Source organism: Mesoplodon mirus (assembly GCF_964341445.2).
Source record: "Mesoplodon mirus genome assembly, chromosome: 12".
In the NCBI taxonomy this organism is placed as follows: domain Eukaryota; kingdom Metazoa; phylum Chordata; class Mammalia; order Artiodactyla; family Ziphiidae; genus Mesoplodon; species Mesoplodon mirus.
In genome coordinates this window covers 92,750,218-92,771,438 of record NC_138988.1, presented here as the reverse complement: position 1 = coordinate 92,771,438, position 21,221 = coordinate 92,750,218, and the positions used below count along the sequence as shown (strand labels likewise).

The 21,221-nt window shown below is 42.4% G+C and overlaps 1 protein-coding gene across 1 annotated transcript in view; it reads right to left on the bottom strand.

Moving 5' to 3' along the window:
- Positions 1-21,221, bottom strand: part of KIF13A (kinesin family member 13A) — a 211,225-nt gene that overhangs the window by 17,694 nt on the left and 172,310 nt on the right. The window contains 12 exon segments of the mRNA XM_082638701.1: positions 71-126; positions 928-1,054; positions 2,574-2,673; positions 4,303-4,341; positions 7,844-7,990; positions 8,175-8,307; positions 9,347-9,498; positions 13,121-13,294; positions 13,816-13,977; positions 16,938-17,087; positions 17,855-17,995; positions 19,478-19,640. Of these exon segments, the coding sequence (XP_082494827.1) occupies positions 71-126; positions 928-1,054; positions 2,574-2,673; positions 4,303-4,341; positions 7,844-7,990; positions 8,175-8,307; positions 9,347-9,498; positions 13,121-13,294; positions 13,816-13,977; positions 16,938-17,087; positions 17,855-17,995; positions 19,478-19,640 (1,544 nt within the window).

The window sequence follows — 21,221 nt, the reverse complement described above, 5'->3', positions numbered from 1 at the left end:
ACTGTGGGTCTGATTAGATTACAAACCTAATTCAATGCGATAAGTCTTGGAACGTCAGGTTCAAACTTACCATTCAAATCAAGGAAGAGAACAGGTATGTGGGTTTCCATTCCAGGTGGTGGGATCCTAAATTTAATAACAATATTTAATCATAACAAAATATGTGTTTTACATCTTGTTAAATAACCAAATGCGACAGAGGCATGAAAGCAGAAGAGAACCACTGTGGAGTCAGATACAGGTTCTACAAATGAGATATTTTCACAGATCTTGTCACCCTTCTTAACACAAATCATGGGAATTACGTGACTTATATAAAGAACTACAGTCATATGAATTACATGTAATTAATTGAAGCAGATTATTTGAAGCCTTTCTGAGAATAATTCTAGTGATGGGAAGAAGGGAAGTGGCTATGGTTAGAGGAGGAACAGGGGACAGGATCGATTTGCCTCCAGAGCCCAGGATCCCATGCTGTTTCTTCTGGGCATTAGGATTGACTGATCATTGTGGATGTAGTGCTTAAGTGCTGACTCTCTGTTGAGTCAAAATAAACAGGCAGGAGGGCAAATAAGAAGACTTATTTTCTGCCCTTTTCAAGTATGCTCTGGAAACACCCTTCTTTCGACCCAAGATATGAGAATGTCTGGAGATCAGGTAATCATGTCCAAGGTGCTCATGCCAAGGGCTGGAGGACTGTCTATCTGACTCCTGGCCGGTGATAAGTGCTCGCTGGCTTCCTGTGAGTGGAAGATGGTTGCAGTGGGCAAGAAGAAGGGGGAAGGGAGCCCTAGGGCTGGGTGGCCCTTCCCTGGACAGCTCACGGTACTTAACATTTTCTGTGACAATCCTGGCAGGTCATTCGCATGACCCGCCACAGACCACGGCACCATCGTCAGGCCTGCCCAGAAGGAAGGGTGGACTCACCAGTCGGCAGGCGCCCCGGGGATCCCGCTGCCCGGGGCAGGCACCAGCACGGCATTCCTCTCTTCCGTCAGGCCCACCCACTGCTCCACCAGACGGGCTTCCCGTTCCACATCGTCCTCTGTCTTCTCTGCGGGCCAATACGAGGGCATGAGCGCCAAGAGGGAGAAAGGACAGTTTCTAAATTTAAATCTATTTGCACTCAGTGGTACCCACAAGTGCCTTAAACACCCACGGTGTCCCAAATAGGGAACTGAGGCTTTGAAGTTTAAGACGGAGGACCCAGACGAGCTCAGAGAGGCTAGGACACTAGCCTAACAGATCACAAACCCAGGAAGAGTGGAAGGAGCGTTGGAACAGGGATTAGAAGATGTGGGTTATTTTACTAGTTCTGTAATTTTGGAAGGTCGTTCAACAGATGAGTCTAAGTTTCCTAATTTGTCAAATAGGGTTAATACAAGTCATGTCTACTTCACGCGCCTGTCAGAAGGATCAAGTGCAATAATGGATGTGACATTGCTTATAAAACCAAACATCATTTTATAAGGATAGAGGATTAAAAAACACCGTATGTTGCACTCTGCAAAACTAACTTGTTTTCCTTCATGCTCGTTATGAAAGGGATTTTATTTGATCTATTTTGCAATCCTCTTAGCCTAGTTCAACTCTGGAGTTACCTGGACATAGGCAAAGTGAGTTTTCATTAGCAGGTTGAGCACACACATACACACACTGAGGCCAAGAGCAGAACACAGAGGCAAGATGTTTTACTGGGGAAGGACTTTCGCCGACTTCTGCATGAAGCAGATTCACATTCAGAACATGTCCTTTGGTGGAGAACCAACCACACTGAGTGAATCGTTCACTCAGGATGAGAAACCGGGTTTTTTTTTTGTTTTTAACTCATTTTTATTTATTTATTTTTGGCTGTGTTGGGTCTTCGTTGAGCTGCGCGGCCCTCTCATTGCAGTGGCTTCTCTTGTTGTGGAGCACAGCTCTAGGAGCGCGGGCTCAGTAGTTGTGGAGCATGGGCTTGGCTGCTCTGCGGCATGTGGGATCTTTCCGGACCAGGGCACGAACCTGTGTCCCCTGCATTGGCAGGTGGATTCTCAACCACTGCATCATCAGGGAAGCCTGAAACCAGGGTTTTAAGAGCAGATTTCTGCTCTAGAATCCAAGTGGCCATTGCCAGCGTAAGCAAACTGAATCCTCGGAGCTGGGTGGTGGCGAGTGGACCTGCAGGCCAGCTTCAGGCCACCCCGAAGGAGCCAAGAGCATGGCTACCGCCCAACGGTAGCCGCAGCCCACCTGCCAAGTGTCGTGGCTTCAGAAGTGACCCTTTAGCTGCTGTCAGTCCCAGGTTCTGAGCCTGGAATACCTCATGTGGAGATGTCGATATTGATGGCATTTGCATTCATCAAAACAAAATCTGAATTTAACGTTTAGTGTCAGTTAACTCAAGTAATGAAACATTACTTTCAAATTCAGAGCCTGCTTAAACACTGTATACTAATGATTCACTAATATCTATCATTGTTATGGGGTCAAAAAGCTAAGACACAGCAGTCCAGCTAAGGGAGGAAAACAGCCTACCACTACTGTCTAGAAGTGAAAAGACTACTCCCAGCCAGGAGTTTACTCTCACATACCTTTTTTATTGCTGACTTTTTTAATCTGTTCATCTAGGTATTCTCGCCGTTTAATGAGGGCATCAGACCACCTCTCTCTCACACAGTTTAAGTCTTCTTCCTGGCATCAGGGAGGGAAAACATTTTCCTGTAGAGTGCACAGATAACTATTTCTTTTTTTTAAAAAAAAAAAAAGATGCTTAAATTGATTAGGAAACTTTTCATTAGGAAAGGCCATTGAACATTGCCGTGTGATTAATATGCAAGAAAGCAGAGGCCTCAGGAACACTGCATGCTGATTGAGGATCCCATGACTCAGAAATCAGAGTCCCTGGATTTCCAAAAAGATAATTATACTTAAAAGCAAGAGAAGCTCAAACTACACCAGCTGTTGGATGTCTTATATGGTATGTGTGTGTATGTATTTAAGTTGTAGCTATTCGTTTGAAGGGTTTGTGATTCTAAGCAGAAGGACACCAGAAACACAGCCCAAATCACAAAGCAGCAAATGGAATGGAAAACGACAAGCATTTTCATCATTCATAGCTCGATGGCTGGATAAGATGTATTTTCTGAAAGGCAAAGGATAGATCAGTGGAGAACTTTTCAAACTTGCTGCAAAGGTTTTACCTCCAACCACTACCATGAGGCTAACCGAAAACTTCCCATGCAAGAAGCCAACATGCAGTCAGCCATGCTGAGAACTCCCAGAAGCAGCCGCTGGACTCAACTGTGAACCACGTGGCAGGAAGCGCACAGACAGCCACAGGACGTTAGTTAATGGCGTTGCTGAGATCCAAGGGGATACTGGTATCTCCCCTACCATTTGTTTTTACTTGCTTGTTTTCTTTCTTAGTAAGATTATGAGGTGGGAAAGACACCTACCAATTCTATTCAGGATGCTCTTTGACTTGCCTAATTCCGGCCTAACCCTTAAGACGTTACATTAAGAGCAGACACCTGAGAACTTCTGAGGCTTTACCTACAATGGACCCACATTTTACTTATAGGAAGGCACACCAGGAAAACATGTTTTTAAAATTTATGTAGAGAATCAGTACAAAGACTGGGAACCAACCCAGAAAACTTCATCTTGGTTTGCCACCTTGACCATTACTGTTATCTCACATTCCATGGACAGTAGGCCAGTCAGCCCTGACTAGGTAAAATTTCATGTTTGCATGTATTTTTTCTCCCCTAGATTTCCAAAAAGAGATTAAAGCTGAGAGCTGAATTCTCCAGGTTATGAATAAGATTGGCCTTAACGAGAGAAGAAAACTGGCTAAACGAAACTATGTGCTTAAAATGTCTTCAGTTTTCCTAGCCGGCAAAAGTCTTAAAAATACAATGGCATGTTAGAACAGTACTACTCTCTTGGATATAAGGAGCTAACTGCAGGTTCACATAGGAAAGACAGGTCTACTTAAAGATTATGGATGGATAACGACAATTCTTAAGATCACCAATTTAATACAGTGAGAGTGGTCTTGTTTAGAAAGGCTTTTCGAGCTAGCAATTTGAGATGGCATAGCAAAAATGCAGGATCTGCTTATAAATTTTGAACTGACAGGGAAATCTATAGAAATAGTATTGTATCCCTGATTACACTGAAAGCTAATCAAAAGCGAGTGGAAACTGCATATTCTTGCTCTACGGTCCTCCATTCCTCCTCCCTGCCCTCGGCTTTGCGAATGCTGGCAATTAGCAGCAGCTGTGCCCCATGCCACAGGATTGACAGCAGCAGTAATACCTGATAACTATCCATATCATCACCATCCTCATCATCTCTCTGGTAGGGAAAAAATAAACACAAAGGACATGCATTTTTTTTTCTCAAACAGCACACAAGGAAAATAAGTCTTTAAGCTTAACACACACATTACAATGGATAGCACACACAACATCGGCATAATAAAACATTTAACCGAATCTCAAAAAGTGGATGTAATTCACTTGTCTATAATTACTTAAAGAATTTAAGGGCCTCCCTGGTGGCGCAAGTGGTTGAGAGTCCGCCTGCCGATGCAGGGGATACGGGTTCGTGCCCCGGTCTGGGAGGATCCCATATGCCGCGGAGCGGCTGGGCCCGTGAGCCATGGCCGCTGGGCCTGCGCATCCGGAGCCTGTGCTCCGCAACGGGGGAGGCCACAACAGTGAGAGGCCCGCATACCGCAAAAAGAAAAAAAAAAAAAAAAAAAAAAAAAAGAATTTAAGATTTATTTTTTTTTCTTTAATAGAGAAAACAGTCATTTAAAAATGGGAACTCTCTCAGACTCTCTTAGCTGGGGATTGGACACAACCCCGCTGGGTCAGGCCTTATGGCGCTGTTATGCAAAGAGTTGCTATTTGTTTCTGGGTGAGCTATTTGACTGAGATTTAGAATGGGCAGAACTAGAAAGGGCTTTAGGGAGTCTCTGGCTCAACCTCCTGGTTTTAGCTGTGAGGCAGCTAAGGCCTGAAGGATGAAATGACTGAAACCAAGGTTCACACAGATAGTGGCAGGGTCAGGACTGGAGGCCAGGTCTGCGCCCTTGTCCCTGCACCACACCACTGTCACTGTGAAATCATCACAGGGGAAGACCCACCGGGAAGCTAAGACTCCACGTACAGTCAGCCCTCCTTATCCACAGGTTCCGCATCTGCAGATTCAACCAAACACAGGACCTTCCTGATAGGAGGGCCAAGTGTACTAGGCCATTTTATATAAGAGACTTGAACATTCTCAGATTTTAGTATCCAAGTGGGGGGAGGGTTCTGGAACCAATCCCCCCAGATACCGAGGGAAGACTGTAGAAGGTTCTGTATACTGTACCACCACAGTAAGAGCACAGCCCACTATTTTGGATACATGGCTCTATCATTATCCACTGTTGGATATGTCAGTATCCATGTCAATCAGGTGAGAAACATCAGAACTGTCCTAAACCCATGGCAACATTTTACAATACTTACATAAACTAAGCATTTTGGCAGAACATTTGCAAAACAAAATCATCGTGTGGGAAAAAAAAAAGGGTTTTAGTTGAGACAATTTTCCTTAGAAACAAGAATAAAGAGAGAATTCCCTGGCGGTCCAGTAGTTGGGACTCTGTGCTCTCACTGCCGAGGGCCTGGGTTCAATCCCTAGTCGGGGAACTAAAATCCCACAAGCTGTGCAGCCAAAAAAAAAAAAAAAAGAAGAAGAAGAAGAAAAAGAAACAATAAAGAAATCCCCATTTGTAGAGAATATCCATCTCTATGGAGGCAGGTTCTACTCAAAATGAATACTGGGCCATGTAACAACCTTCTTTCATTTTTCTATGGTTATTGGAGGGTTAATACTAAAAAAGGAACTGGAGTGGCCTAGTCAGACAAAAGACAAACTTTTTTTTCAAATGCCTTAAAAAATATAATTACATTATTTTCATATCTAAGTATACTTCAAAATATACTGCCTTTTAAAAGTGCTTTAAAAATACCGTTAAGATTATTCTCTGTGTAGACTTTAAAATGAACTTTAGTTTTAGTTTGGTAACCATCATTTTCATTTGGAGAACTCTAACTTCAGTAGTAAGCCCACTACAGAAATAATTTTTCTCAAATCAATTCCTCCTATTAATGAATAAAGTACAAACAGCTCTAATTTATCATTATCTTTTAGGCTGAGAAGATACTTCTATTCATCGAAAACTAGCTTGAGCTTTCATGATGTAGAACTGCTGTGACATGAGCATATTCTGGATTGGCTCAAGCTATTGCATCAAAATAATTCTGAAGTACTATGTCAACAACAAAAATGGCACTGGACATGACCTTGAGCATGGCAGCAAAGAAAAATAAAAGCTTTAAAACAGTCACAGTTTAAATGTGCATGACAGATACTATAAGAAGAGCATTCAGCACCGGGGGAAGGCAGATATTTGAGAGCTCAAATTTTGACAAAAATCAGTTTTAACTCAAGAGGTATAGCTGTTTTTAAAAGTGCAAATAATCAATCCTTGCAATGTTCATCAAACAGGAATAGTCAGCCAGTTGATGATCCATGTTCATAGGTCACAGTTCACACACACAGATTCAAAGTTTTATCTAAGATCAGAGATTTATTAAGCCACAACATTTTACGGCAGAAAGGGACCTCAGAGAATTATTGCGTCTACCTCATCGTTTCGGAGGAAAGAAAAAGGGAACTCGAAGTTTAAATTACTCAGTTAAGTCAAACAAAACTTAAGAACCCAGGTCTCCTCACTCCAAGTCTGTGCTCTTTCTACCAGGCCCTGCAGTTGCCCCCGGAGCTGATGGCCAAGTGAGGGACAACCCAACTTCCCCTCCACATACAGCGAAAAGTCTGGTGGAGAAGCCTCCCTGGAAACAGCAGACTCCAGCCTCACAACTCCATTCATACTCTTCCCAGGCTTTCAGTCGGAGGCAGTTTTGGCCTGGGATGAGGAAAGCAGTGTCTGACACAGCTGTGCCTTCCTTGCGGCCCAAACATCCAAGCCAATGTTTCAGTAAAGTCTTTGCTGCCATGAAGCCAAAAGGAAACTGAGATGGAAGATGAACCCTTCTCAAGATAGGCTGGGCTTACGCCCAGACTCTACAGAGAAAAGTTTTCTCCCCATCATGACAGGGAGTGTGTTCCCCTTCATGTGCGGCAGTGAGGGAACCAGAATTCAACGGTCTGATTCTTCCCAGTCCCTAATTACATCTGATAGTAAAGTGGGGACTTGGTGAAGCACATGCGTTCTTTCAGGCCCCTGGGGACAAGTACCTGATCTTAAAGTTTATTGTGACTGGTAAATAAGATGAATTCTTAGCTGGTTCCATCTTTTAATTTTTTTTAAGTGAGAAAAGAAGGTTTAGCAAAAGGAGATTTAATGAACAAAAATGATCATGAGGACAACTTTCAATTAAAAAAAAAAAGTAAAGCTTTCAGAGAGCTGGTTAAGTATGCCAGTGTATGGGGGCAACTTTCTATTAATAAAAGTGGATCAGGCCAAAGCCAGCAATATCAAACACCCAACATAATTCGGGCCAGATATAAAATAAATCCTGCCTAAAGTAAATGAGCACTGTAGCACTGATGTGTGTTTATAAATAAAATTATTATTAATCGGCACTAAGCCAATACAATAAGTTAAACCTAGCAAAAAGGCAACGGATGGAAATATGGATGGGGTGGCCGAAGCCGATACATGCTTAAGGCAAGGAGTTCAGTTATATTCCTGAACAGGTCTCCATCACAGACCACTGACCACCTTAATTGTGCACTAACCAATCTTTGTTAAATACTGTTTGCAATCTGTTGGTCTCACCTGGTAACTGTCCAGCCCTCTCTGGAGCTTGGTGGACCTGGCAGTCACGCAGCCAATGGAGATCGACAAGATAGCTTCGACCATGAGTGGCAGTGTCCCAGAACGCTGGACAGGCTTCACTGTGACTTGCACTCTCCGGGAATGACCCTGCAGGGGCGGGGGTGTGATGCGGAAATGGGGGCCAGGGATGGGGATGGGGAGGGATGGGGGAAGAGGACCAAGGAAGGGGAAAGAATTAGGGAACAAAGAGGCAAATAACTAGAAAATTCCAGAAACTGTAAGAGTGGGACAGGGAGAAAACACGAGAAACAAGCAAAGACAAACCTAGTACCTGTCTGAGTTGAAAGACACCTCCTGTGTTGACATCTTTTGCCTGGTGAAGCTCCACAGCAGCGTACTCCCCCAGCTCATTCAGCTCTAGTATGGAGATCCACATCTCTATTCTGCGAGTAACCTCGTTCCACCTGCAGAAACACATTCCAACAAACGACCATGTCATTGTCCAGGACATTATTAGCAACAAGAAGAAGCCCCCAGTCCCTGAGCACTTACTATTCATAAGGCACTGTGCTCTGTGTGTCACATAGATTATTTTCTTGTTTAACACTCTAAACAATCCTGTGGTATAGGTTCTTTTCATGTATTTTATTGATGTATACCTTATAGGCAGTGAACTGTCCAGATCTCAGGCATAGACTTGGAGGGACCGTGACAAATGCATACACCTGTGCATACACCCTGCCATCACCACAGCAGGTTTGCTCAGGCCCCTTCCCACTCAATCCCCACACCACCTGCAGCAGCTGTGTAACCTCACAGATTAGTTTTACCTGCTCTAGAATTTCATATAGATGGAATCAGGCAGTATTGTACTCTTCTAGGCCTGGCTCCTTTGATTCAGAACAATGTTTGTGAGATTCATCCACAATACGTAAGAGTGGGACGGAGTTCTTTTTTATTGTTGAGTAATATTCTATTATATGACTAATAACACAATTTGTTTATCAAACATTGTCACACTGAAGGACATCGGGTTGTTTACAGTTTGGGGGATATCATGAATAGAACTGCCATAAACATTCATGTACCAGGCTGCTTATGGACTTATGTTCTCATTTTTCTTGGGTAAATACTTAGGAGTGGGATTGCTGGGTCACGGAAGAGGCAAATGATCAACTTTAAAAGAAGATACCTTTCTGTTTTCTTCTATAAGCTTTATAGTTTTATCTTTTACATTTAAAGTCATGCTCCATCTCAAATTAAGTGTTGTGTATCATGTGAATTAAGATCAAGGTTGTTTTTTTCCATAAAGGTACACAGATGTTTCAGTCTCATTTGTTGAAAAGACTCTCCTTCCCCCATCGAATTTTTCCAGGGCCTGGTAGTTCCTTTCATCATTCCCATTCACAAAGGAGGAAACAGGCTCAGAGAGTCTTTATTCTTCAACCACTGTCCAAGGGTGAGCCTTGACCCTGCATCTAAAGCCCTCAGCCAAGCACAAACCTGTCATGCAACGTTCTTGTCTTAGCATGAAGGGAATCGACTTCCCAGACAGAGCTGCCGTTCCCGGTGCACCGGTGGCCCCATACTTCGATGGCCAGTGCTCCGTCTGAAATGAACTCCAGGAATTCTTCCGTTACACTCACCACGTAGTCCTGGGATAAGCGGGGGAGACGAAACAGCAACAGGGGTTAGGCAGAAAGGAATCTGTGAAATTTTCTTTTTAACTTTCAGCTGTATACAGATTCATTTCAGAGTACACTAGCCTGATCCCAACCTTAAAACCATCGCTGCTGTTTCACAGAAAACCGCAAAGAAACCAGAATATTAGATGGGAAGTGATATCCTGAGGTAATTTAATTGAACTCCTTTCTTTAATAAACGAGGACCCTGAGGAAAGCAGCAGCCCCACGTCGCACGGCTTGTTGGCTGCAGAGCTGAACCTGTCCTCCCTTCCCCCTGGTTCACTCTCTTTTCCCTGGGACCACTCTGACTTTCCGCCGGAATAGACCAATCAGCACAGCAAAAAAAAAAAAGGTGGGGGGGAACTTCTGATTGTTCCTTGCTATGGCTTAGAAGACCAAAACAGAATTAAATTTTATACGATTATCTCCAAGATTCTGCACTCTTGCTCTCCAACCCTCCCACTCCAACGCTTTGTTGTGAAATACAAACAGAGGAGCACGAGGAAATGGATGCTGAAGAGACGGAGCAGTGAGGCAATCACCTGGAACAAAGCAGCAGGCAAGGAACCATGTGGATTTCCTTCCCACTAGCATCTCAGTGGAATCTCAGGTGACTAATTTCTCGAAAGGGCTGCGCTGTAGTGGTTTAACCTTATACTACCTAACTTCTTATTTTATTTGGAGACAGAGCCAGAATTTTAAAAGGAAAATAAACATCATGACCAATTAGCACAAACTACGCATTTTAGAGGTTAAAAAAAAAACCCCAAAACCCCAAGGTCACACAGTGAGTCCAAGGTCTCTGAGACTAGCATCTATTCAACCAGTTGTTAACTAGGATGTACTTAAAATCCAGGTTTCATCCTTCTAAATAAGCAGCTTTTTGGATCCAAAGAAAGATGGGGAATATTTAAAAGAGTATTCAGAGAACCATAACAACAATAACAACAGATTAATAAAGAATTAAGAAACAGACTTGGTGAATACAGGTAAAAATAAAAAGTGGGCTATTCTCATAAAAATAAAGACTTGACAGGGGACTTCCCTGGCAGTCCTGTGGTTAAGACTTCACCTTCCAACGCAGGGGGTGCGAGTCCGATCCCTGGTCGGGGAGCTAAGATCCCACATGCCTTGGGGCCAAAAAACCAAAACATATGACAAAGGATTAATCTCCAAAATTTATAAGCAGCTCATGCAGCTCAATAACAAAAAAACAAACAACCCAATCCAAAAATGGGCAGAAGACCTAAATAGACATTTCTCCAAAGAAGATATACAGACTGCCAACAAACACATGAAAGGATGCTCAACATCTTTACTCATTAGAGAAATGCAAATCAAAACTACAATGAGATATCATCTCACACCAGTCAGAATGGCCATCATCAAGAAATCTAGAAACAATAAATGCTGGAGAGGGTGTGGAGAAAAGGGAACACTCTTGCACTGCTGGTGGGAATGTGAATTGGTACAGCCACTATGGAGAACGGTATGGAGGTTCCTTAAAAAACTACAAATAGAACTACCATATGACCCAGCAATCCCACTACTAGGCATATACCCTGAGAAAACCATAATTCAAAAAGAGACATGTACCAAAATGTTCATAGCAGCCCTATTTACAATAGCCCGGAGATGGAAACAACCTAAGTGTCCATCATCGGATGAATGGATAAAGAAGATGTGGCACATATATACAATGGAATATTACTCAGCCATAAAAAGAAATGAAATTGAGCTATTTGTAATGAGGTGGATAGACCTAGAGTCTGTCATACAGAGTGAAGTAAGTCAGAAAGAGAAAGACAAATACTGTATGCTAACACATATATATGGAATTTAAGAAAAAAAAATGTCATGAAGAACATAGGGGTAAGACAGGAATAAAGACACAGACCTACTAGAGAATGGACTTGAGGATATGGGGAGGGGGAAGGGTAAGCTGTGACAAAGTGAAAGAGCGGCATGGACATATATACACTACCAAACGTAAGGTAGATAGCTAGTGGGAAGCAGCCGCATAGCTCAGGGAGATCAGCTCGGTGCTTTGTGACCGCCTGGAGGGGTGGGATAGGGAGGATGGGAGGGAGACGCAAAAGGGAGGGGATATGGAAACATATGTATATGTATAACTGATTAAATTTGTTATAAAGCAAAAAAAAACAAAAAAAAAACAAAAAAAAAACAAAACATAAAACAGAAGCAATATTGTAATAAATTCAATAAAGACTTTAAAAATGGTCCACATCAAAAAAGATCTTTAAAAAACAAATAAATAAAAACTTGACAGGGACTTCCCCAGTGGCGCCGTGGATAAGACCCCATGCTCCCAATGCAGGGGGTCTGGGTTTGATCCCTGGTCAGGGAACTAGATCCCACATGCATGCCACTACTAAGGAGCCTGTGTGCTGCAACTAAGAAGCCCACCTACCACAACTAAGACCTGGTGCAACCAAATAAATAAATATTAAAAAAAAAGAGAAATCTAGCCTTTCAAAAAAAAAACCTTGACAGACTTTACATATGGGAAATTTTATAGGTGGTGATATGGATTTGTCTTCTAACTGTAGAACCAGAAAGAATAGGCACAATTTCGAAAAGAAGAGGTCTTGAATATCTATTAAGAATTGTCCAAAGAAAAACAAAATTACACAGAGGCTAGAGTCTGGCTGTCAGAAATGACTGGTTGGCAGCCTGATATGAAAGACAGGAAGAATAGCTGATGTCACAAAATAAGTCCAACCAATATTCACCATATATTCGCCTCTCTCATTTTGTATGATCTTTAAAAGCTCATACGGGACTTTAGAATGCTATGCTTAGAATTCAAAAGAATGAAAAATATCTACAGCAACTTATATGGTTAGATGCTCACATATATTAAAATAATAAAATGTAATTCTGCAATCTGTAAAATGTGATCACATTTTTGTAAAAAACTTTTTAAAGTTATGCATGCATGACAGTAAGAGTGTGTATCTCTGGCCATTTATGTGTATGAACATATGTTTGCACACACATAATATGCAGCAAATTGTCACTGGTCATCACAGATACCAGGTAGAGGCCTTTCAGTTTATTTTATTTATTTATTTTAAATTTTATTTATTTTTTGGCTGCATTGGGTCTTCGTTGCTGCATGTGGGCTTTCTCTAGTTGCGGCGAGCGGGGGATACTCTTCATTGTGGTGCCTGGGGTTCTTATTGCAGTGGCTTCTCTTGTTGCAGAGCATAGGCTCCAGGTGCATGGGCTTCAGTAGTTGCGGCGGGTGGGCTCAGTAGTTGTGGCACACGGGCTTAGTTGCTCCACAGCATGTGGGATCTTCCCGGACCAGGGCTCGAACCCATGTCCCCGGCATTAGCAGGCGGATTCTTAACCACTGTGCCACTAGGGAAGTCCCCAGATTTTATTTTAAACACTTTGAAACGATCTGAATTTGTATTAAAGTACGTTTTGAGCTTAAAAAGCTCAATAAACCTATTATGTTTATGAAACATTCATATGGGAAAAAACTCTAAGTTACAAGTAGACTTTTGAACTGAGCTGCGGCCGGTTGTCTCCCAAGTAGCTCATTTTGTAATGGCATTTGTACCTTACAGTGAGAGAAGGTCACAGTGTACTGGGCATCCTTGGACTGTGGGGAAGGCACCTCTGGGTCCACTACTGGGGCAGCCACTGTGGATTCACATTGGTCCCAGAATGTGTATTGACAGAAGACAAAATTTGAGAGGTTTAAGGGCAGCCCAGTTGCCTCTTTAATTTTTACCTGGAGAGAGAAAAAAAATGCAAACATAACTCTCATAAAGAAAACAAACTATGCATTCTTTTCATATCCAGCTACCTCAAATTTAAGAGTAGGTGATGAAATAAATAAATCAGTCATCCATTTGACAGCTGAAAATATTTCATTAAGGGTTACCTACTTGTCATGAAATGTGTACCATAGTTCCATAACTACAGCATGTGAGCATGGTGACAAATGCACACATCCCTCTCAAACTTTCCTAATGACCGAGTTTCTGACACAGCTGTGACCTTTACTAGAAAAGCATGATTCACTAAACAATATGCACTCCTTGCATGCCACATACATAGACTTCTGAAATTTCATACAACTGTCATCAGAAAGTGTGCTGGACTTCTGGGAAAAGTACTGTCTGTTATTGTATTTATTGTCAGAAAGTTTAACTTTTACCATGTTCTATGAAAAACTCCTAAGATTTTCCATAAAATTGTTTTGAATTGAAAAGGGCATTTATCTGAGCCTTCCCAGCCCTGCCCTCTCACCCGGCACGTCAGTTTTTTGACTCGGTGAATGATTTCCCCGCTGCTGTCTACGACTTCAAGACTCCCGCTTTCACTGGAGTTCTCCGAGGAGTCATCCTCCACCACGCGCTCCGGGACGGCGCCTGTAACTCGCATCACTTCCACATGGAGACGCCCGGCAACCTGGGTCAAGGAACCAGAGAGCCGTGGGGTTAAAAGACAGCCCGTGGACAATTCTGACCTGAGATGGAAAGCATGCTACAACATCTCCGGCGAGCAGCTCCGCTGTTATCGCTGGGCTACCTCCAGCAACAGGAAGCTCTCAGTACTTCCAGAGCCAGCCCACTCCATCGCCTGCCCTGTAATCACCCTGCCTTACTTTGAGCCAAATTTGCCTTTGTACCTTGCCTCCCGGAGTCATCTTCATTCTTACCCTTCTTCTACAGGACAGCCCAGGAACAGCAAAAAGGCAGCTATCACATTCTACCTGGAGTTATCTCTTTCCCTCGTTCACATATTCATTCATTTACTCATTTGAGCAAATACCTGGCATCGTGGGAACACCACGATAAAAAGACACAGGCTCTGCTGTCTGGGTACTCACAGTCAAGTGGGGAAAGACACAGAATTAAAAACCCAGTGTAGGGGGCTTCCCTGGTGGTGCAGTGGTTAAGAATCCGCCTGCCAATGCAAGGGACACAGGTTTGAGCCCTGGTCCGGGAAGATCCCACATGCCACGGAGCAACTAAGCCCGTGTGCCACAACTCCTGAGCCTGTGCTCTAGAGCCCAGGAGCCACAACTACTGAGCCCGTGTGCTGCAACTACTAAAGCCCGTGCACTCTAGGGCCCGTGCTCTGCAACAAGAGAAGCCACTGCAATGAGAAGCCCACGCACCGCAACGAAGTGTAGCTCCCGCTCGCCGCAACTAGAGAAAGTCCGCGTGCAGCAACAAAGACCCAAAGCAGCCAATAAATAAACAAATAAATAAACAAATAAGTAAATAAAAACCCAGTGTAAACTAGCTGTTCTAATAGAGATACATGCAGGTTGTTAGGAGATAAATTTATCCACTCAAATATTTACTGGAATCGAGTGTGTGCCAGGAACTGTACTAAGTGCTGTGTTTACAACAGTAAACCAATCAGTCACGGCCACTGGGCTCATGGAGCCTCTCCCCTACCCTCGTGGGAGCAGAGAATGAGAATGCAAGTAACCCTAGGGCTGGGAGAAGGGTGAGGGGGTGAGACCTACTCCAGGAGGAGCGACAAATACAAAGCCACCAAGTTATAAGGAAATAGTTTCTTTAAGACTGTTTTTCTAAAAAAAAAAAGGGGGGGTGGGTGGGGGGAACTTATGTTTCCAGAATATCCTGGTGGATCTCTGCATTGGTCTTAGTTTAGCAGTGTCTCTCTTATAGCTGGTTTCACAGAACTGATTTAAGGATAGGAATGACCCTGACCTTTGCATTCTCAGAGTGTGGTAACTGACCAAGTTTTCTTTGGCAACACAGTTTTGGGTCATAATGACTGGACTTGTGAAGGGAACACATGCTCTGGCACTGCAGTGTCATCTTACATAGTGAGGCTTATTTTTAAAAGTAGCTCAGATCTAACTTCCACAGAGCAACTGGCTCTGACAGCCAGGACCCGAGAGAAATTAGTTGACGGTATTTGAGAAGTGAGACAAATATGGAGGAAGGAGCAAGAGAAGGGGAAGAAAGGAAATATGAGAAAACGGTTAGAAGACAGTGGCTCTTAAGCTTTTTTTCCCCAACGTTTTTTGAGACCCTAATACATTTTTAGTATAATTTCAGGGGATTAACGAAATACTCAAAGCCCACCATGGACCCTAGCTTAAGAAACCCTGACTAGGGACTCAGCCACTAAATCTCTTTGCCATAGGAGTTGTGCCCATTTTTAACATGGGAAAAAGCAACTTAGCCCACTATTTTCCTAGAGCATAATGTCCACAGGTGGGTTACTACATGTGGAATGTGAGCTGTGTACTTACACATCACAACTGGGAATCTAGGGTCTATTTTCTGGGTTCACTTTGGGCAGAATGGCACCCTATTCTTAGTCTGCTCTAAGAATCACAAAAAATTACTTAGTATTTCCAAGTTTGCATGTTATTGAAGGATAAGCTAGGAAATAAGGATGTCACTAACTTTAAAATGAAAACGTCAGTTGACGAAGTGGATAATATAAAAAAGTTTGAACTTGAACATTTTCTGAAATGTTTCAGGCTGACAGAAGGCCAATATAATGAAATAAATGAAATATGAGGGGCATTTTTTTTAAAAAGAGGAGGTAACAGTGGGATGCTTAAGCTTGTTTTCTTTGAATATTTTAGAATTTCAAAATAATCCTCCCAAGTTGTATCTTGTAAAGACCACTTAGGGCCAGGAAGGAGTTAAAGTGTACTACAGAGGTGAGAGATTCAGAGAGAAATCACTATGGGGCACAGAGCTGAATCTGGTTTCCAAAAGATTTCGAATTTGATTAAAACAAAGAAAATACTTGTGAACCACAAATAAGAAACATGTTCTAATAATCTTTTAAAACCATGCCTTAATTTTGATAGTTTCTTTTGATAGTAGTAGAGAAAGAAGAATGTGATCCTGATGCTTCACCCTAGTTTCTTGATCTACCTCAAGAACAGAACTTAAATCGAATTAAAAAACAAAAAACGAACTTGAGCTCAGTGCTTTGTGATGACCTAGAGGGGTGGGATAGGGAGGGTGGGAGGGAGGCTCAAGAGGGAGGGGAGCGGCTTCCCTGGTGGCGCACTGGTTGAGAGTCTGCCTGCCGATGCAGGGGACACGGGTTCGTGCCCCGGTCCGGGAGGATCCCACGTGCCGCGGAGCGGCTGGGCCCGTGAGCCATGGCCACTGAGCCCGTGCGTCCGGAGCCTGTGCTCCGCAACGGGAGAGACCACAACAGTGAGAGGCCCACGTACCGCAAAACAAAAAAAAAAAAAAAGAGGGAGGGGATATGGTGGTACATCTATACATGTAGCTGATTCACTTTGTTGTACAGCAGAAATTAACACAACATTGTAAAGCAATTATACTCCAATAAAGATGTTAAAAAAAAAAAACCTTGAACCATGGCCATTTTCTCAGAGGCTGGCTTGTCCTTACCTCCCCCTGCTGGCTGATGATAGGAACTGCATACAGAAGTTTCACATCACAGAACAGACACTCCAAGAACACATTAGCCACGCCAATTAGGTTGTGATTCTCTTGGGCTTCATAGAAAGGGTCACCTCGTTTCCCGTAGACTCGCTTTGTCTGAATGGTAGGAGAGGCGGGGGGAAGGCGAGTAGGAAACAAAACATCAACTTAAACAATACTATTTAAAACCAGCATTTTAAAACGTTTTAAAAAGAAAGCACTTATCCAAATAAATTAAAAAGAAGTAAAAATAGAATCATGTCACACGAATAAAACAGAACTATCCCACGGGAGGGGCTTGTTAAGTGACATAAGGGCAGGGAGAGCTCTTCTTTGGTTACAGCCCCACCTATCACACCCCGTCTTCCCTATCACACCCAACCTGCAAGGTTTCATTCCCAGTGCTTTGCCTCATTTCCTTCACTGAATCTTTTTTTCCATTACTAATGTAGAAAAAATGGATCATGCTTTCTAAAATTATTCTTAGCATCTACTTAGCCATGAACACAGCCAGGGGAGCATGAACATATGCTAATGAATACAAAATCCACACTGGCTCCATTTCAGCTGATTTTTAACAGCATTGACGAAACAGCACGAATTCACTTTGTCCTACTTCACTTCACTTGAAATGTAGTAGCAACCCAATAAGAACATGCTATGTGTTCTCTTCATTTAGTTCCTATCTGTGTGGGGATCACATGTTTTATGACCGATCCAATTGATTCTTTCAAGGTCACTTTCACTTTACATTTCTAATATAAATGTCCCAAGTAGCACTACAGATATTCACTGACGCACATATGTGTGTTCTGACGATTAAATCACTTATATTCTTGTCCTTTTAACACAACCAAAGCTCCTTTACATTTTGTCCCTCTTACCTCAGGAACCTTCTCCTTCCATTCTTGATAAAGGTCTCGCATATCAATTAATTTATTCTCCAGCTTCTCAATGGTCCACACTTGGGTGCTCTTTCCTTTCCTCCTCACTTGAATAGCTGGCTCGCTCACTATCGCTCCTCTCTGCAGAATGAATGAAAACAAAAACAAAAAACAAACATAACACATCTTGTTATAACTCTTTTGGATTGTTGAAGCAATATGTATTATCATAAAGTAGAAAGTTTGGGGAAAAAAACACATAATGTATACAAAAGAAGATGAAACCCTATCACCTAGGGAATATTCTGGTTTATTTTCAATCTTCTTTGTATACCCATACACACACATTTTATTTTTATCACAATCAGAACCAAACAAATATACAAATTTCCTATCCCAATTCTCTCTCCACAGTTCACCTTCTTGTGTGGTTAAATATTTTTCATAAACATGATTTTTCATAGCAACACAGCCATCCATTATAGGGATGTATCACTCACTTGACTAATTATTCTCTTGGTCAACATCATGGCTGCTTCAAATTTTTGCTATTACAAAGGCCACTGTGATAAGTGTCCTGGTACAAGAGCACATAAATGTTTATGAACACGTCTATAAGTACAGATTTAGAATAAATTTCTCAAAGGAGAACTACTTGGTCATTCAAAAGACTAAAATGCAAGAAGACTGATGAGATACTCTCTGACTCGTTTCTAGCTCGCTTGCTGGAGGGAAAAATGAATGGATGAAAAATTATTTCTTTTTTTTTTTTTTTTTTTTTGCGGTATGCGGACCTCTCGCTGTTGTGGCCTCCCCCGTTGCGGAGCACAGGCTCCGGACGCGCAGGCTCAGCGGCCACGGCTCACGGGCCCAGCCGCTCCGCGGCATGTGGGATCTTCCCGGACCGGGGCACGAACCCGTGTCCCCTGCATCGGCAGGCGGACTCCCAACCACTGCGCCACCGGGGAAGCCCGAAAAATTATTTCTTCCAAAGTTTCTGCTTAAATGAAAATTTCTTCAAGTTGAAATGACAGGAAACTTCCCAATGGCTGCAAAGAATCTTTCTGTGTATGAAAAACAGGTATCATATGAGTCTTCCTTTCTCGAAGAATTCACTCTCAGAATGGTACTATCCCAAAATATACACATATTCCCCCATTTCAGGAGGTATTTATATGAAAGAGAAAAGCAGGAGGAATTACTTATATATATTTCTAGTTTCAATGTTTTATTTATTTATTTATTTATTTATTTATTCATTCATTCATTCATTCATTCATTCATTTTTTGGCCATACCAGCAGCTTGTAGGATCTTAGTTCCCCAAACAAAGATTGAACCCAGGACCACAGCAGTGAAAGCACTAAGTCCTAACCATTGGACTGCCAGGGAATTCCCTAGTTTCACTGTTTTTTTTTTTCCCCAGTTTCACTGTTTTAAAGAAAGCACTTAAATTAGCAAGGCTTTTAGCCCCCAAAATTCTCATATTCCGATCATAAAATATCCAAAGGCATATATATATACCCAAGATCTCTAAAGGATGTCTTAAATGCCAGGTTCACGTTCCACTTACAGTATCTACTGTTGTACCTCTCCCTCTCATCTTCTTCGAGAACATTCTTACCTTTCTATTGGCACTGAGGTTTGCAGCAGGGATCTGCAGAGTCACCTGGTAGTCGGTGAGTCTGCTCATCTCCTCGGCTAAGAAGTTAGCCTCTCTCACCAAGGTGTTAGCTTTGACCAGCTGCTCCCGCAGTTTTGCCAGGCTTTGGCGGAAGAGTTCATCCCTGTGGCACAGCAGAAAAGGACATGAGAATGTCCAGAAGAAAAGGGCAGTCCCGTTCCCAAGTGAGTCATGTTGTTAGAAAGTAGTAGAAAACTCCTCTCAAACAATTGTTTTTCAAGCTATTTTTGCCAATTCACCTCTCATCCTCCTCTCTTCCCCCCAGGTTTCCGTGAGCTCTCCACGGGTAACCACAGATGAAGAGCAAACACGTGGGGTGACTTAACTTCAAACCATGTTTTAAATTATATAACATTTGAAAACAACTAGATTTTGATATGGTAATGCACACATACACACAAAACCCAATAAAGCAATCCTTTAGGAAAAAGAAATGATTACGACTTCTTTGTGCTTTTGGGGTGGGGGAGATCTGGAGCCAGTAAGGAGAAAGTGTTTTACGTGATTTCTTCAGTTGGTGAAAGGTGAGAAGTAGGGACTTCTGTGGCAGCAGAAATTCGTTTCTCAACTCTACACAATAGCACTTCCTGATAAAAGCTTCTCTAACAGCCTAACTGGGTCCGAACCCTATTATATGTTTACCCAGCCCCACATCTTTTGCCTCAGTAGCCTCCGTCCTAGTTACAATTTTTCATTTATTTGTGTAATTATTTGACCAATAATGTCCGTCTCCTCTATGAAGCTGTAAGCACCCCCAGGGCAGGGACCATGTCTTTTTCGCTTGTCACTACACCTAATTCCTGACCAAGTGCATGGCCCATCATAGGATATGCAAAAATTACCCACTGAATGAAATAAAGAGTACAGCTGACCCTTGAACAACATGGGTTTGAACTGCGTAGGGCCACAGAGATACAGATTTTTTTCACTATGATCCATGGTTGGTTGAATCTGTGGATGTGTAATGCAGGTATCAAGGACCTACTGTAAAGTTATACTTGGATTTTCGACTGCATGGAGTGTCAGCACGTGATAAACGCTCAAGAAATGTCAGGCGCCATTATTTTTATTACAACACAGGATAATGGACTATCAACAGACCTGGGTTCAAACCCTGGCCTTTTCATTTACTTAATGGGTGACTGAGGGAAGATATTTAAAATGATTGTCCAAGCTACAAGACAGAAAGCACAGCTCCCATGGCTTGGTGCTGCTGGGAGCATTAAATAAAATAAGCAGCATTCCTAGACCGTGGTAAGACCACAGCAGAACTCAGCAATAATTTATTGTCCTTATTGTGGTTGTTTTTGTTACTGTTTCCTCCACCACCACCTCAGTTCTGATATAAATAAAGTCACAAGGTAAAAAAAAATCACATTTAGTAGATTTCTTAACATTAAAGTTGTATTTAAATGGGTTCCAAAGTAACAGAAATAAAAAACAAGAAATGGTTTTATGCTGAAGAACTATTCAAATGTTCTCTACTTTAAGACCAAACAGTGGTATTCTAACTTGGTACCATTTTTATTAAAGGGTAAGGGGGCAGGTGTAATCTTTAGCAACTAACATCACAGTAAACATACTTAGGATAAATAGTATCTCTGAAAGGAAAGGCAAGGGCTAACAATCCAGACACGGGAGTAAGATTTCCCTCTTTGCCAGGTCTGTCCCGCTTTGACATGCC